The 16,607-nt window shown below is 56.5% G+C and overlaps 1 protein-coding gene across 3 annotated transcripts; it reads right to left on the reverse strand.

Moving 5' to 3' along the window:
• Positions 1 to 7,332: 7,332 nt before the first annotated feature.
• Positions 7,333 to 13,835, reverse strand: GLYCTK (glycerate kinase). 3 transcript variants are annotated; one of them, XM_082848821.1, is made up of 5 exons: positions 13,801 to 13,835; positions 11,032 to 11,447; positions 10,649 to 10,800; positions 9,862 to 10,037; positions 7,333 to 9,599 (listed from the first exon to the last, which is right to left on the reverse strand). In XM_082848821.1, exons 2-5 carry the CDS (start codon positions 11,406 to 11,408, stop codon positions 8,733 to 8,735), a joined length of 1,572 nt encoding a protein of 523 aa, XP_082704947.1. In that variant the 5' UTR covers positions 11,409 to 11,447; positions 13,801 to 13,835; the 3' UTR covers positions 7,333 to 8,732. The 3 variants fall into 3 exon arrangements, with proteins under 3 accessions (XP_082704947.1, XP_082704948.1, XP_082704949.1); XM_082848822.1 differs by lacking the exon at positions 13,801 to 13,835 and adding an exon at positions 13,562 to 13,577; XM_082848823.1 differs by lacking the exons at positions 9,862 to 10,037; positions 13,801 to 13,835 and having other exon boundaries at positions 9,309 to 9,599; positions 11,032 to 11,714.
• Between the last annotated feature and the right edge of the window lie 2,772 nt (positions 13,836 to 16,607).

Raw genomic sequence — 16,607 nt, forward strand, 5'->3', positions numbered from 1 at the left:
CAGATGGGAGTCCAACCCATTTGGGGGTACTGAGGGACCAGAAGGAATGCCAGCCCTGTGTCAGGGACAGTTGTGTCCAGAATGACCAGAGCCCTCATCCTTCCCTCTCTAAGTCTATCACCATGGACCAGCTGTCAAGCGAGAGCCCCCATCCCTGCCCTGTCTCTCATGAGGCTGTGGGGAGGGTCCCAAAGGCAAGAGTTTGAGGCCTCAGCACTGCAGCTGGGGCCTCCAAGAGCTGAGTCTTCTCAAACCCAACAGAGCCAAGCAGTGCCCAGTCTGGCAAGTGTGCCCAGGTGCCTCAGTGTGGGCATCCCTGTTCTCCCAGCTCCACCCCACCCGCCTGCTGCCACCTCCATAGACATATGCTGCAGCTCCACACCCGGCAAACACCACATGCTCACTTTGGTGGGCAATGGCTCCCTGCCTCCCAGGCTGGAGGAAAGAAAAAACAAGAGGAACGTGAGGCCTAGCCCTGGACAGGCCCAACTCCCAAGGCAGCTTCGGCCAAGTCTCTCCAGCTCCCAGGCCTCATGCTCCCAATAGATGATACGCACTCATTCATTGCCTGTCCCAGGCCTCCATTCATTCCACACAACATGGTCTGGGCTCCCCTACACTGGCTCCAGGAGACAGAAACAGATAAGAAACCATCCTTTTATCCATGACATCTGCAACTTACTCTCAAATGGCTCAGGAAAAAAAATACATATAACTATGCACACATACAGAGCAAATACATATATAGAGAGGGAGAGCAAGTGAGGAAAAATATTAACGGTAGTCGACGTGGCTAGAGGGTATATGGGTGTCTTACACTATTCTTATTGACAATTCTTCTGTAAATTTGCATTTACTTAGAAGTAAATGGAATGAAGGAAGGGAGGGAGGGAGGGAGGAAGGAAGGGAGGAAGGGGGGAGGAAGGGAAGAAGGGAGGGAGGAAGGGAGAAAGGAAGGAAGGGAGGAAGGAAGGAAGGGAGGAAGGAAGGAAGGGAGGAAGGGAGGGAGGAAGAGAGGGAGGAAGAGAGGGAGGAAGGGAGGGAAGAAGGGAGGGAGGGAGGGAGGAAGGGAGGAAGGGAGGGAGGGAGGGAGGGAGGGAGGGAGGGAGGGAGGAAGGGAGAAAGGAAGGAAGGGAGGAAGGAAGGAAGGGAGGAAGGGAGGGAGGAAGGGAGGGAGGAAGGGAGGGAGGAAGGGAGGAAGGGAGGGAGGGAGGGAGGAAGGGAGGGAGGAAGGGAGGGAGGGAGGGAGGGAGGAAGGGAGAAAGGGAGGAAGGGAGAAAGGGAGGAAGGGAGGGAGGAAGGGAGGGAGGGAGGGAGGAAGGGAGGAAGGAAGGGAGGAAGGGAGGGAGGAAGGGAGGGAGGGAGGGATGTCCTTTCCTTTTATGTGATTCCAGGCTATGAGAGGAGGTAGCTGGAACGGTGGCAGCCCGGTTGATGTGGCCCTCCTTGGTGGCGCTGGGACAGCTTCCCTGAGGAGGTGGAGGGAGTTGGGCTAGGCAGAGTCTAAGGGCATCTAGCTCTTACCCTTCCACGCAGGGTGGGATGGAGGCTGACTCCTCCTCTCCCTATCACAGCTTTAGGCAAGCCCACAGCTCCCTCCCCTCTTCCTGCTCTCCAAAGCATGTTGGTGTGCTGGACTTTCTATAAGGAGTCTCCAGTGGGATGAGAAGGGGAACTTCCCTTGGTCGTAAGCTTAGGACGGCCTCCTGTGCCTCTGAGCATGGGAGGAGACTGGACCAGCCCGGGGTGCTGTGCCTGGGACTAGAGAGGGATAGGATGGTTCTGATCAAGGCCACCCTACCTCCCCTGCCCCTCACAACACTAACACAGACTTGTGCCGCAGCGGCCCAAGCCCAAGCGGAATTCCCTCGTGCCCTTGCCTGTCACAGCAGCACTTAGCAGCAGGAGGGAGCAGCAGGAAGCGGTTCATTATTCCATCCTTCATTAGGTCTGCATTAGGCAGCCCAAGAATCGTGGGATGTGCAGGAGGCCTCTGCTTTAGATGGGCCTGTTAAGGGGCTGCAGCTCTGGACACGCCCCCTGCAGCCTCCTTCCCAACTCACCCCCCCCATCCCCTGCTTCCCCACTCCCTTCATTCTTCCCCATTGTGCCTACCATCCTCCCCACCTCCCTTGGGGCCCCAAATGCTCTTCCCTAAAAGGGGACTTCCCCTACCCAGTTCTCAGTCCAGGCTTTGGACCCCATCCACCATCCCCTCCCCCAAAGACACAGTGACAGTGGCATCCCGATGTGTGGTCAGTCTCAGCAGAATGAAGGGGACCCCTGGCCGCTTTCACAGCCCATCCCCTCTCTCCTTGACCTCAGGCTGACACTTCAGAGCCTGGACCGCCCCAGAGTGGACCTGCCCTCCATTCAGGAGACTCTGTCCAGGACGCTCCAGACTGCGGCACCCAGAGGTCAGCAGGGGCCCATTCCTCCATTTGGACACCTTTGTTCTTCTCCCGCCTTTGTCCCTGGCCCATCCTCCTAGCCAGCCCACAGCCCAGAGCCTTGCCCCTCGCCTGGCGGCTCGCCTCTCCCTCCCATTCCCCTTCGTGGCCTTTTGCCCACTCAAGTAGCAGAGCCTGGCATGGGATGGGGTGGAGCCTCTCTGCCCACCCTGCCCAGCCCCCAGCCCGCCCGCCCCCTGCAGCCCTCCTCTCCACTACTCCCTCTCCTGCCCACGCCCCCTCACTTGCCCCACGTCCCGCCCCTCTAACAACCTCCCCTCTCTAGGTCTGGCCCCCTCACCTCCTCCGCCCCCTCCCCATTTCCTCTTCCCTCTTTCCTTGGCCCTTCGGTCCCTGGAAGTCAGGCCTCCTCCCCTCCCCTCTTCTCTCTCATCTTCTCCCTTCTTTCTTCCCCCTCCAGTCTCCACTCCTTCGCCTGCTCACTCACCCTCTCCCTCTCCTGCTGCCCCCCTCTCTCTCCCCCACCTCTTTGTTTCAGCTGAGAACCGGCTCCTCGGGACAGTTCCCACACCGCAGTGCCTCTGGTGAGGAGACAGCGCCGCCGAGGTGAGCTGAGCGATCGGGCACCGGCAGGCGCGGGCAGCCGGAGCTCTGGGGGCAGGTGGGTGGGGAGACGGGGCAGTCCAGCCCGCCGCTTCTCTGCCCGGACCAGTGGGAGCAGCAGTCGGAGTGCCAGCTTCGGATTCCCCGGTGGTTAGCAGGAGCCAAGGACAGAGGGGCAGCCAGTTGGCCACGGGGGAGCAAAGCTTGTCAGGAGCTGGCAGGCTCTGTCCCAGCCCTGGTGCCTGGCTTCTGTGGGTGGCCCTGGGTGGAGGGAGACCCTCAGGGGGTACCCGACTGGGTGGGCGGGGGGCTGGGCTGCCCAGAACAGCCATCCCTGACGGTCTGAATGTATGTCCTGTCCTAGAGTCCAGAGCTCAGGACCCTGCCTCTGGCTGGGCTGCGGCTGCGAGGTTGCCGGGTGGCAGCAGCGGAGCTGTCCATGGGGCTGTGACCCCTACAAGTGTCCATTCCTGGGGGGCTGTGGTTGCTGGTCAGGTATGTGCTGGACCACTCCCATTGCCCAGGTGGGGGGTGTGGGCGAAGGAGAGCTCTGCCCCATGCTACAGGCTGGCTGCTTTCACCCCAAGCTACTGACCACCAGACCCAGAGAGCCACATGGAGGAGGGGCACTTCTCCCTGCCCTATGGGTCTCTGACCAGCTCCCCCAAGATGGGGTCCCCAGGACAGCTTTACCCAGAGTTGCAATCAGTAGGGATTCAGGTCCAAGCTCACATGTTCCTGCGGTCAGCTTCCTGGGGTGAACTGAACAGGACAGGGAGGAATGCCTTGATGGGGGTGGTGGGCAGCTGGGAGAGAACAGGTGGAAACGGAGCCCTGGCTCTTGAGTAAGGCTTAAGTGTGAGTACTGGACATGACCCAGGGCTACACAGTGATCCAGAGACCCTGACGCTGGGTAGATGGGTGGGAGTGGATGGAAGGGGCAGGAGCCAGTGCCATGGGCCCCACCCCCTTCTCAGCTGGAGCTGGGGATAGAGAGACAGCACTGGATGAGGACAGAGGGTGCCTCTCACACCTCCCCAAAGAGGCGAGCAGGGAGGCTCTGCAGGCTGCCAGAGGAGGGGCAGGAAAGGCCAGGAGTATGAGGGAAAGGGTGGGGGGATTCCCACTGGGGTGCATCTTGGGGGCCAGACCCTGGCTATCTGGCTAGGGCAGGGCCAGATCCTACAGCTCCTTGAACCCCCAGGAGGCAGCAGTGGACAAGATCATGGTGGGTAGTGATCCCATGAGGCAGAGCTGTGAGGGGCATTTTTCCCACTAGGACTGGGTAGATGGGGCACTTGTTTCTGGGGGCAAACTCTCCCTGGACAGAGCCTCCTTATCTGAGCTGGCAACAGCCCCTCCCAGACGGAGCAACCTGTAGAGAGAGGGGGCATCAGAGCCGGGGGCCCCGAGCCCACCCCACACAGCCTCTCCAGAACAGGGCAGCCTGAGCCAGGGAAGCAGGATGGCAAAGCTTCACGACTGGCCTTCAGGTTGCCTAGGGAGGGGTTGACCGTCAGACATCCCTGTCTCAGGGAGAAAGGCCAACCCTCCCAGCCTGGGCAGAGCTCACCCCAGCTCTGTGGCCCTATCTCTCAAGCGACAGCCCACCTAGGCCACTGGCTTCCCCACCACTCAGGGCGTGTCAGTGTTCCCCCCGCCCCTACTCAACCCCTGTCCTCCCCTAGCACACAGGATTCCTCTCACCCAGCTAGGGACTCCTGGCCTGGGGTCAAGCCAGTTCTCCTCCACGCAGCCTGGACCTCATCAGGTCCCTCACAGGTGATCCAAACCCAGAGGGATCAGGCTGCCCCACCTGTTTTTCTAAACCCTGAGGGGCTCTCTCTCGAAGGCTGAGTCAGCTTACTCTAGCTCCAGCTGATCCCCCCCACTGGCTCTGTGATCTCGCATGGCACTGTGCACCCCAGCAGCCATTAAAGACTCAAATACCACATCCTGCCAGTGCCAGTCCAGTGCCAGAGGGCAGTAGTCACTCGCTCGGCCTCAGTCAGTGAGCACCAAGACCTCGCCGGCTCAACCCCGACCCTGTCTGGAAGAAGGGGCCTCCCTGAGCCAAGAACTCCCTGAGCTTCTCCTTGGAAGAGGCCAATACCTCTCCCTTCTCTCCCTCTGTCCCTGACCCCCTTCCACAGAGCTTTCTTACCTACATCCATCTGCTGCCGACACCTCCCCAGAGAGGTAAGCAAGATAAGGATGTTGTCCCATTAAACAGAGGGGAAAACCAAGGCCTGGAGAAAGGAGGCTGGCATGGCCAAGACAAGGACCTAGGACCCGACTCCCACTCCAGTGCTCCTTCCAGGTCTTTTAACTGCCACCTTGGTGAGACCCTACATGCGGTGGGGTGCCTATGCTCACCAAAGTCCACTCGCTGCCCAGGCTCTCTGCCCCACAAATCCTCATGCCCTGAAGGCATTCCAAGCAACAGAGGGGCTAGGTTACTCCCAGGGGTGTTTGAGCCAGGGCTTCCAACCTTAGTTCCAAAGTGGGCATCCAAAGGGATGCCTGGCCTGGCTGAAGGCTGCCGGAATGAGGCTGCAGAGGAGTGGGCAGGGAGGAGGTGGGAGGGGGTTGCCGGGCCTGGTGATGCACCTCCCTCCTACATGCCGTACCTCTTCCACCCACCCCCACCCCCATGGTAAGGATGGCCTCAGCATCAAAGTCCTAAGACAGCCTCCTGGCATCACTCCTTGCCAAAAACTCCTTGTGGGGCCTGCCACCACTGTCAGTGTGAAGTGCAACCCCTTCAGCCAGGCACACGAGGCCTTTTGCCAATTGGCCTCTGCCAGCCTTTATGGCCTCCTTGCGTTTCTTGCATCACCGTCTCCCCAACATTCTAACCACACCAAACTGTGTGTGTCCCCCACCCCACTCAGAGCATGGCTCTGAGGCCCACTCAGTGACCATGGGTTGAACTGGACACACACGCCGACACGTCTCAGAGCACACACACAGATGTGCACACAGATGCAGGCACACACCTTTGTGTGGAAACCCACCACACGTGGCTTTTTGCCAAATCACACACACAATGGAGCTGTGAAATCTAAGCCAAGAGGGACTGACAAATCTGTTCTAAGGACCCCTAAAGAGACCAGCCATGGTCACGTCACCATCCCCAAGCCCTTGGCAGGGCAGCAGGGAAGCAGGAGTGGATCTCTGGCTCTGGCTGAGCCCTTGACAGGCCCCAGGGTCTCTAAGCCCCAGAGGGTAGGAAGAGGATAGTCAAGCAGGTCCCAACCAGGCTCTCATTCTGGTTCTGTGGCAGACTTGCCATGCAGCCCCAGACAAGCCACCTTCCCTCTCTGTTTCACCAGCTATAAAACAAATGGATTTGGATTGGCAGACACCTAAAGGCTGGCCAGGCCCATTGCCCAGCTGCTCTCAGTTCATGTCAAGTGCAGAGAATGGAAGGGCCTGTGAAGGCAGCAGCCAGGGAAAGCTGCTGGGGATGGAGATGAGGTGGGAATGAGGGCAGCAGGAACCCAAGTGGGGACAGACGGAAGCCAAGAGCCACAGGACGGGAGCAGTTATTGTGACACATAATTGACATTTATGGAGCAAATAATAAGTCCTACAGAACACTCACTATGTAGGCTTTATCTCATATTTTCATCTAGATTGCAGCCAAATATATCCTTTCTCATCTTGGGGTTACCAAATGGGCAAATCTAATGGGTTAGGCCCAATCCAGCCTCTGGCCTCCAGCCCCCACAAACACAGGCCCAGGGCAGGGGCCAAGGTGGCAGGGGGAGACTCTGGCAAGACCCCACTCTCTCACCCCTCAGCAGGTGTGTAAGCAGCTATGCGCACAGGAAGCAGCACAGCACACCCCGTGCTGAGGATCTCCGTGTACACACACAGATGCGTTCCCCCTCCTGCGATGCCAACACCTGCATGCTCACATGCCACCACACATACACATGCACATGCTGGGGACATGGCAGACAGGCCCTCTGCCACAGCCCCAATCCTCTTATCCTGCTGTTGCTGGGAACTTGACACCCAGTGCTAATCCTCATGCCCCGGAGGGCAAGGACTGAAGCAGGAACAGGGCATATCTAGAGGGTGCCAGAGGAGCACCGGGGCACAGGCACAGCCATGCGGGGACAGTAGCCCCTAAGACTATGACATCCCCACCCCTTCCGGAAGAAACCTCCCACCAGGACAGAAGGAAATGGAGCCCCTGCATCACAAAGGGGTATGAATTCCCCTCTCCCCTAAATCTCCCTGGACCCCAGCACCCGGCTCACCTGCTCACCTCCCTCCCCATCCCCAGCCCCCCAGGAACCATCTGCAAGCTGCATCATCTGGAGCCCAAGTAGAGAAGGGAGGCTCTTCCCAGGAGCAGGGCACGCCAGCCCTGGCCCAGAGCCCCTCACACCCTCAGAGAGGAGGGCACGGCTGGGATGGAGGAGGAGGCCAGCAGGAACAGCCCCAGGCCTCGCTGTTCTCTATGGCTTTTTATTCCTATGTGATTCTACTGCTCACTCATATAGGGATTGGAGCCGTGGCGCACGGTGGGGGCAGCCAGCGGAGGGCTCGAACACTGAACAAGGGGGCCCAAGGAGAGCCAGGACAGTGGCCCCACCCTCTCCCAGGGCAGTCTGCTAGCCTGGCTAAGGAAGCCCTTCCTCTGTTGCTCCCCTCCCCACTGGCCTCTTCCCAGGCAGCCATAACAGGAGAAGGGGAGAGGGGCTGCTGGACCCCACCACTGCTCTGACCCACCATCCCAGCACTGGAGACCCCCACTGCAGGCTGGCACCAGGAACTGGACTGTGTTCCCAGAGAAACAGCTAAAGGCTCTGAGGGTAGGGAGTGGTTCAGCCTGGGAAAATGGGTCTGACACAAGGAAACAACACCCAGTGTCCTGTGTGGCTGGGGGTAACCCCTGGATAAATAGGGGTTTATCAACCAAAGAAAGTACAGTCTGGCTAAGGGCTGTCCAAAGACAGAAGGAAGTCCTTGGTGGCAGGCAGTAAGCATGTGCCCAGGGAGGCACTCCATCACAGGGTGGAGAGACCTCAGCAGGGATGCCACAGGGGAGAGTGACAGTTGGATGGGTGGCCAGTCCCTCCCAGACCTCACAGACTAAAGTTCTTAGGCCTGTCCTCCCTGGGGTCTCTGCTCACCCACATCAAGCATGTTGGGAGCCACGCTCAACCCTCCCAAGCTCCTGTTTAAGTGAAGCAAGTGCCCTGCAGAGATGGGTACGGAGAACTCCTGCAGGGCCCTGGCACAGGGGCTGCTGCCCAACACCATTCCCCTTCCCGGCAGCTCCCCGCTAACCTTTGCTGTGAGGGAAGAAGCACTGAGAACCCATAGTGTGGTCCTTTTTATTTTCAGTCCTTCCTGTTTCACCCCACAGAAGAAACATGCTCAGGAGCTGTGCAGAGGGGCTGCCTGGGGGAAAACAATGGGAGCAGCAAATTGGCCTAGGGGCTCGTCCTGGTCCTCAGGGGTACCTGCTGCCACAGCTGAAAAAGTAGGGGTGGAAGAGAACCCCCATCTGCCTGTCTGGTTGAGGAGTTGGACACAAAGCAGAGGCCCTGGTTGGGAGGTGTGAGGGACAACCATGTAGCTAGGGCCAAGGAGAGGAGAGGCCCTAAAGCCTGGGGAGGCCCTGGGGACCAAACCTGGTCTGCTCCAGGACGCTGCCCTGCAGGTCTCCTCTAGGTTCCCAAAACATGACCTACAATATCACCGCGGCTGCAGGAACAGGAGGTGGGCGTCCATGACATTGGTGCCAGTCAGCCCCGTGTGCAGCAGGTGTGCCCCACCCTGGAAGCGACAGAAGAAGGTATGTGAGTCATTGTGGGCTAGGAAGGCAGCCACGTCCAGACCCTGGGCGGCGGCCTGGCTGGTAAGCTCAGGCCTGACCCAGGCCCCGGCTGCCTCTGTGGGCCCATCCTGCCCATCAGTGCCACCGCTCAAAAACAGCACATCAACAGGCCCCAACGGCCACCGTCCCAGCTCTGCTCCAACACGCAGGGCCAGTTCCTGGTTCCGGCCACCCTTGCCTGAGCCCTGCAACTGCACTGTGGGCTCACCACCAGCCAGCAAGCAGACCGGGCCCCGAGTGCCCACGATGGCCTCCAGAGCCTCCTTCAGCTGCAGGTCTGGGAGCTGGAGCTCAGCCGCCAGTTCATAGAGTTGTTCATCCTCCTCCACAGAGGCTCCAGCCCCAGGCATGGTGAGGCGGGTTCCAGCCACTCGGGCCAGCAGTGCATAGAACTGGGCTACACTTTTCACATCTCCCTGCATAGCTGTGCTCAGCACCACAGCCCTGTATCCCAGCGCCTCGGCCTGCTTCTGAGCCTCAGCCAGTGCCAGTGCATTGGAGCCAATGATCACATTGAGGACATGACCACAGGTGTGTGGCCCATGGGGGTCAGAGTCAGCCCGTGCCAGCACAGTCTTCACAGAACGTGGCAGGGCAGCACGAAGGCCATAGCGATTGAGGATGTGCAGGCAATCTTGCACACTGTGGATGCTGGCCACGGTGGGGCCGCTGGCAATCACTTCCACAGGGTCCCCCACCACGTCTGACAGAATCAGGCTCACCACCTGGGGAGGGGTCGCAGAGGCAAGGCTCAGTCCCACCTGATCCTTGCCCCAGGGCCCATGAGATCAAACTGCCTCCACCTATCCACACGTCCTCACACCACCCAGTGCACTTCCTCACCCACTTCTAACCCCTCTCAAGTGGGTGTGCAAAACACCTAGCCCTGTGGACTCCTGTACCAGGCCTCTGCCCTTCATCTCCCTGGCACACGTGGGCCTGGCTCCACCAGCCCAGAGCTGCCTGGGGAAGAAAGGACCCACGCACCTGGGCAGGGTAGGCCGCCTGAGCCAGCCCCCCACCCTTGAGCTGGGACAGGGCCTTCCGGATGGTGTTCAGCTCCTGGATGGTGGCTCCACGGGCCGCCAGCAGTTTGGTGAGTGTCTGCTTCTCCTCCAGTGTTACAGGTGGAATGGGGGCGGGCAGCAGGGCCGAGCCCCCACCTGCAGATACAATGAAGACACTGGGCAGAGGGGATGGATGACAAAGGGATTTCCCTACCCGGGGTGGGGGGGGTGGTCAGGCAGTCAGTGCTCATATTAGGCTAGGAAAGAGGAGGCTAGAAAGAGGGGTTAGGGTGCCCCCGTGTGGACATACAGTGAATGTGTGCACAGTCACCACACCCAGGTTGAACCCTGCTTTGGGGTAGCCCAGGTCCCAACAGACACTGGAAGAACTATTCCTTAACAGCTTGGAAAAGAAAGCAGACCTAGAGGAGACAGCGGAGAACGAGGGTGGAGACTCTGAGAGAGCTGGAAACCAGGGTTCTAGCCCCAGGTGACAATGGTACAGACAGCAGCAACAGAGACATTTTCCTGGCAAGGCCTGAGTGAGGTGCTCCCTGGGTGCCCTCTCACGGTTATCCAACAAGGTCAGTCAAGCGGAGGACTCCACAGCTCACAGGAGGCCACCAAGGACTAAGCCATCCAGGCTCTTTACTGCTCCCTTGTCCTGTGACCTTGAGAGCTCAGACCAACAGCTTCTTGCAGGGCTGATATTTGGAAACCCCCACCCCCCATCAACACACTGTCCTGAGCCAATCTGGCACCCACACCTGAGATGAGCACGAGCAGCAGGTCATCAGCTGTGAGGCCTTCAGCCAGCTGCCGGATGGCCAGAGCAGCCCGCAGGGCATCTCGGTCCGGCAGGTTGTTCTCCGCGCCCTCGAATACCTGGACACGGCTGTGTGGTTTCAACAGCATCTCCCTCAGGGGAGAGAGAACAGAGAGCAAGATATGGGGTGGGTTCCTCTTCCCACCTAATTTCCCAGATATACAGGTGAAGGGGACATTAAAAAGGACACCCACTGACACCCACCCTGGAGCCAGGCCAGTCCCAGAAGAAAATGGAAGCTGGTGAAGGAAGGAAGCCCCGATCCAGCCTGAGTCTGGGCCCAGGTTCCCCTCCACATAGGAGCAGCCCCCCAAGGCTCCTTACTGCTTGCCAGCACTCTCCATGGCAGCACGGATCCCCTTGGGAACGCTGATCACGCCCTGCACAAGATGCTGGCCCAAGAGCTCCTCAGCTGCAGTTGCCATGCCCAGGACAGCCTTGCCAAAGCCCACCAGGTAGAGGTTTTGCTGCAGCTGAAAGCTCCGGTCCCTCACCTTCAGCTGCCCACTGTCAGGATCCAAAGACAGTGCCCGCTGCAGCATGGGGCCCGGCAGCACGGCACCCACAGTGCTCTCAAACAGCTGCTGTGCCTGCTCTGCCAGGGCCATGCTACTGGCCAGCCGGGCCAATGGGCCCCCCCAGAGGAGCGGGCTCAAGGGGGCTCGGGCCAAGTGACGCAGGACCTGCAGGGCTGCAGCCATGCCCCACTGCTCTCAGCACCACCTGGCATCCATGGCTGCCTAGGGGGAAGAAAGCACTAGTTACACCGTTGCAAGGCCAGACAGGAGGCTCCCCACAGCCACGGCTCTGAGGGCTCAGGGCCAGTGGACCCCACAGCTGCTGCTGCAAGAATAGGCCATCTGCCAGTCCAAGGAGATTTCCTAAGGCCCACAGCTGCCTGATCTCACTCCAGTCCAGTCTTCTGAGCCCAGGCCTGCCACCCAACCATGTCCTCCTCTTCCACAGGCCACATGCCAGCCCTCTGGACACTCTGCCCAGAGTCCAGAGGTCCTGTTAGCTGAGCCCTCCTCCTAGATCACCCCCTTCAGCTGAGAGCTAATCATTCACAGAAGAAGAAATTACTATCAGTGGGCTCCCACCCCACCCCTTTTCCACCCCCTGCACTTCTGAGCCTTGCCCGGGGAACACACCTTTCTGGCACTCCTTCCTTGCCTCTTTACCACTTCTGTTGCTACAAAGCTGCTGGCTGTCCCACCAACTGACCTTGAGCCCAGTGACCTCCAGCCTGCCCTCTTTTTTTAAAAAATTAATTAATTTATTTTTGGCTGTGTTGGGTCTTTGTTGCTGCGCATGGTCTTTGTTGCGGCGACCACATGGTCTTTGTTGCGGCGAGCGGGGGCTACTCTTTGTTGCAGTGCGCGGGCTTCTCATTGCAGTGGCTTCCCTTGTTGCGGAGCATGGGCTCTAGGCACGCAGGCTTCAGTAGTTGTGGCTCGCGGGCTCTAGAGCGCACAGCCTGCTCTATTTCATTAGCTCATGGGTCTGGGCTGAGGAGCCTGGAAAGGCTAGGTCTGTGTAGGGAGGCTGTAGGTTTGCTGGGACACCGACAGGCAGGTCCAGGCACATCCTCGGGGCACACAGCCCAAAGAATCCCAGCACTCAGGGTGAGTCCAGCAACAGGTTCAGGTTCAAATCAGAAGTGGCAGCAAAGCCTGGCCCATAGTAGAACCCTGAAGAAGTCCTTAGACGCCACATGACCCCACATACCATTGGGCCCAATCTGCAAGACAGAAAATGACGCCCTTCCACCTACACGGTCAGACCCACCCATGCCAAGAACATGCCTTTGGCTCTGCATAACAAGTCTTGGCTCACACCACCCACAGGGGTGAGAGCAGCATGGCTGGAGTAGGCAAAGGGCAGGCTTCCCCAGCTGAGGCCAAATAGTCATTTTCCCTACTGGGCACAGTAAAGGCTAAAAAAGGTTTAAGGTCAAGAGGCTGTAGCGGAGTTTAGGGACAATAAAGCCCCCAAGAGCTCATCTGTAAAAGGCATTACTTTAATAAATGCCCACCATAAATGCTGCCAGCTGACTGCAGCAGCAAGTATGGACAGAGCAGGGGAAGGAGGCTGGGAATCAGGCTCCAGCTCTACCACAGGGACAACTCCATTTCTCTCACTGGGTCTCATGAGCAAAACGAGAGGTGAGATGAGACTAATGCTCTCCCCTTGACATCACTGGGCTCTCTGAAGCTGTCCACTGTTAACACTGAAAATCTGGACTCCAAACATCACTTTATCCCACACTCAAAAAACCTGGCAACTTCTAGCCTCTGGCCACTTAGCCTACATGGAGCTCAGCTTTCCCACAAGAGAAGACAAACCGCGCCTGACTCCAGCCGTGAAAGGGAACACAGGGGGCGCTGCCATGGGGACTCAAAATGGGCCCAGCTGTTGCCGGGGTGTCGTGAGGCTGGCCCATTAGGATTGGCGCTAAAAGCGGCATAGGTAGCGATAGCTGATTCTGACAGTCTGGGCGAAATTTGTTACCTGTTTCCCTGATGGATACAGGCCTAGAGGATACCAGCTTTGCCACTGGATATTAGAGCCCAGGGCAGGGGGCGCCCAAGAGTAAGGTAGCCAGATAAGATACCGGACGTCCAGTTAAATTTGAATTTCAGATAAATTAGGAATTTTTTTAATGTAAATACGTTCCGTACAATATGTGGGGCATACCTATACTAAAAAATTATTTGTTGTCTATCTAAAAATTCAAGTTTAACTGGACGCCCTGCATTTTTTTTTTTTTTTTTTTTTGCCAAATCCAGCATCTCTACTCCTGACACCGCCTCTCCTAAACTCCCCGGCACTCCAACAAGAAACCCGGAAATACCGAGCGGGCCCTCCTTGACTCCTCCCACCCACAAAGCGAGGCTGGAGTCCTTTCCGGCCTTCGCCTGCTCGCCCAGCCCCGGAAATGGCGTCACCCTCAAGCCGGAACCTCTGCTTTCGTGAGGTAAATGGCGGCCGCGTAACGTCCGGTGTAATGTCCGAGAAATAAGGGCCCGCTGACGCCTGGGCCCGCTGTTGCCGGGCCCAGTGGTTCTAAGGGCCCTCGCTGCGCGGACTTACCGCAACACCGTTCAGGGCCGCGTCTTCCAGCCTCGGGAACCGGAACTGCTTTGAGGGGGCGGAGCGGAAACCGGAAGTATGGGGTGGGTGGGGCGCCTGTGGCGGGAGGCCGGTGGGAGCGGGGGCGGATGGCAGCGGGAGCCAGGACGGCGACTAGCGCATTGACTCTGCCCTGACCGCCAAGAGGCCTGGTTAGAGTCACCTTCAGGACTCGGTGTCTTCATCTCTACAATGGGATAATAATCGCCGATTTCTGTAATCCGTCCCCTCCTTTATTCTGTAGGATTCAACCAGTCGCAGATACATTCCGACCTCTTGTTAGGTGCCAGGCACTGGACTAAGCAAACAGGCTGAGAATCACTACTTACCCACAACACACCCCTCCTGGGGCCAAATGAAGTCATCCCCGTCCCTCCTCACCGCTGTAATTCTACAATTCATTCGTGTTCCCCGCCTTCTGTCTTGAGCGACCAAATCACAGCTCTGACTCAGCAAGAGAGTTCTAGTCCGTGATTCTCGAACACGCAAGGTGCGTGTAAACACAAAGGACCCTAGGCCTCCCACACTGTCCCTGCTCTCACGCTGGGCCCGGCTTGTTACCTTCCCACATTCAAAAGACAAGTCCTGGGCTTCCCTGGTGACCCAGTGGTTGGGAGTCCGCCTGCTGATGCAGGGGACACGGGTTCGTGCCCCGGTCCGGGAAGATCCCACATGCCGCGGAGCGGCTGGGCCCGTGAGCCATGGCCGCTGAGCCTGCGCGTCCGGAGCCTGTGCTCCGCAGCGGGAGAGGCCACAGCAGTGAGAGGCCCGCGTACCGCAAAAAAAAAGACGAGTCCTGACCAGACACAGAAGAGTACATTGTTTTTACTGATGTCTTCTTGGGAAGATCACAAATAACACAATAGATCTGCTAAAAGTCTTAAAACATATTTCTCCCCACCTGCTCTTTTTAGTAGCTGCCACATCTCCCCTTTCCTCTCCAAACCATGCTCTGCTCTTGTCAAGAACTCCTCCTCCCCCCTTCCTAGCTGTCTCCCCGGATTTTTCTTTCCTGTTGTAATAGAGGACCTTTCATTCCCTATCAGTTTCTCCCAAGTGCTTCCCCACCCCATCATCAAAACAAAGGCAACTTCAGGAGGATCTGCCCTCTTTAGGCATGGGGAGATTGTAAATACTTTAAATTGCAGTTTTTCCTTGCTTATAGTAAGCTGTCTTCATCCATCCATGCATTTATTAATTTCTCCAACATTCAACAGATATTTACTGAGTGCCTTCTAGGTGGGCCAAATGCTCTAGCTGCTGGGATGAGTAAGCAGTGGTACTTTTAATTGGGAAACTTACTCTGCTTTTGTAATTACATTCCCACGCTTGGGAGGGTGGGGAGTGTAAATTTGAGCACCTCTCATTATTAGTCCCAGGGACTCATAAACAGACACCATTTACTGTGCCGGTGCTGTTCTGTCCGATTGTTAACAGGAGAATAATTATATCCATTTTTTTAATCCCACCCCACATCCCACCCCACAGCTACTCACAATATGCATTTAACAACAAGGTTTAGATGCCCACTGGACTGTGAGCTCCTGGAAGGTGGTAATTTGGTCTAATTAATATTTGTATTTCCACTGACTTGCATAGGACCAGGCACAAATACAAGCTGGAATTTTTTTTTTTTTTGGATGAATTAACGGTGGGAATTCCCTGGCAGCCTAGTGGTTAGTACTGAGCGCTTTCACTGCCGGGGCCCAGGTTTGATCCCTGGTTGGGGAACTGGGATCCTGCAAGCCAAGTCCCTTGGCCAAAAAAAATAATAATTTTTTTTCAAGAAAACAGTGAAATGCTCAGCTACAAAGTGCTGCAGACCCTAGGTGGAAAGGATTGCACAAAAGGGAAAGAGATGCTGGTGCGTGGGAGTAGAAGACTTCATGAGGCAGTGGGATTTGGGTCTAAGAAAACAATTAGGCACATTAGAATGCTTAAACATACTTTGATAGTAGGCATGAATATGTCTACAATCTTTGTACACTTGGCAATAAGTATCAATGTCAAATGTGACAGACATTTTCAGTCCAAGGAAATAATTGGTTATGTGGACAAAGATGGTATAAAGGAGGAAAAAACATTTTCCTCTAATCTCTTAGGTTTATTGACTGAGGCCCTACAAATTAAACTGACACATGACAGATTAACAACAGAAAAAGGTTTATTTCATATGGATAGGAGAGGCCTCACAGAAATGACATGAAAACCCCAAAGAAGCCATTAGGCCTGAGAGCTTATGTACTATTTTTAACAAAGAGTGATATATTTTGGAGATGTGATGAGACAAAAGGGGTTTGAGCTTCTCAGGGCAGTAAATTACGTGAAGGTAAATATATGAGGGAAACTAATGGAAGATAAGGATTGCTGAAGTGATATTTGTCTGTGAATATTCACCTCAGCGATAGCTCCCCACCTCCTAGTATGGGGAGGGTGCCTTTCTCATGAAACTGAGCCCCCCAACAGTGGGTTCCCTTTACCAAGTTTATGATTAATCTCTCTATCCAAAACTTTATTCCCTTTCTTGTCCCTTCTGACCTCTATCCCTCTTTTGTCCCCTTTGACCATAATCTTTTGCTAACTGAACGCTAATCAACCAGAGTCAGATGACTAAACTGTTGTAGATAACATTGTTGTAGATAACATAGTTGATGTAGATATGTAGATAACATAGTTGATGTACAAAAATTGCTGTTGTAAATATCATCATTAACATACAAACTCAGGTTGTTTCTCCAGGGCAAGATGAGCTAATAGGCCCCTGAGCC

This window comes from Leucopleurus acutus, assembly GCF_964270905.1.
Source record: "Leucopleurus acutus genome assembly, chromosome: 10".
Taxonomy (NCBI): Eukaryota; Metazoa; Chordata; class Mammalia; order Artiodactyla; family Delphinidae; genus Leucopleurus; species Leucopleurus acutus.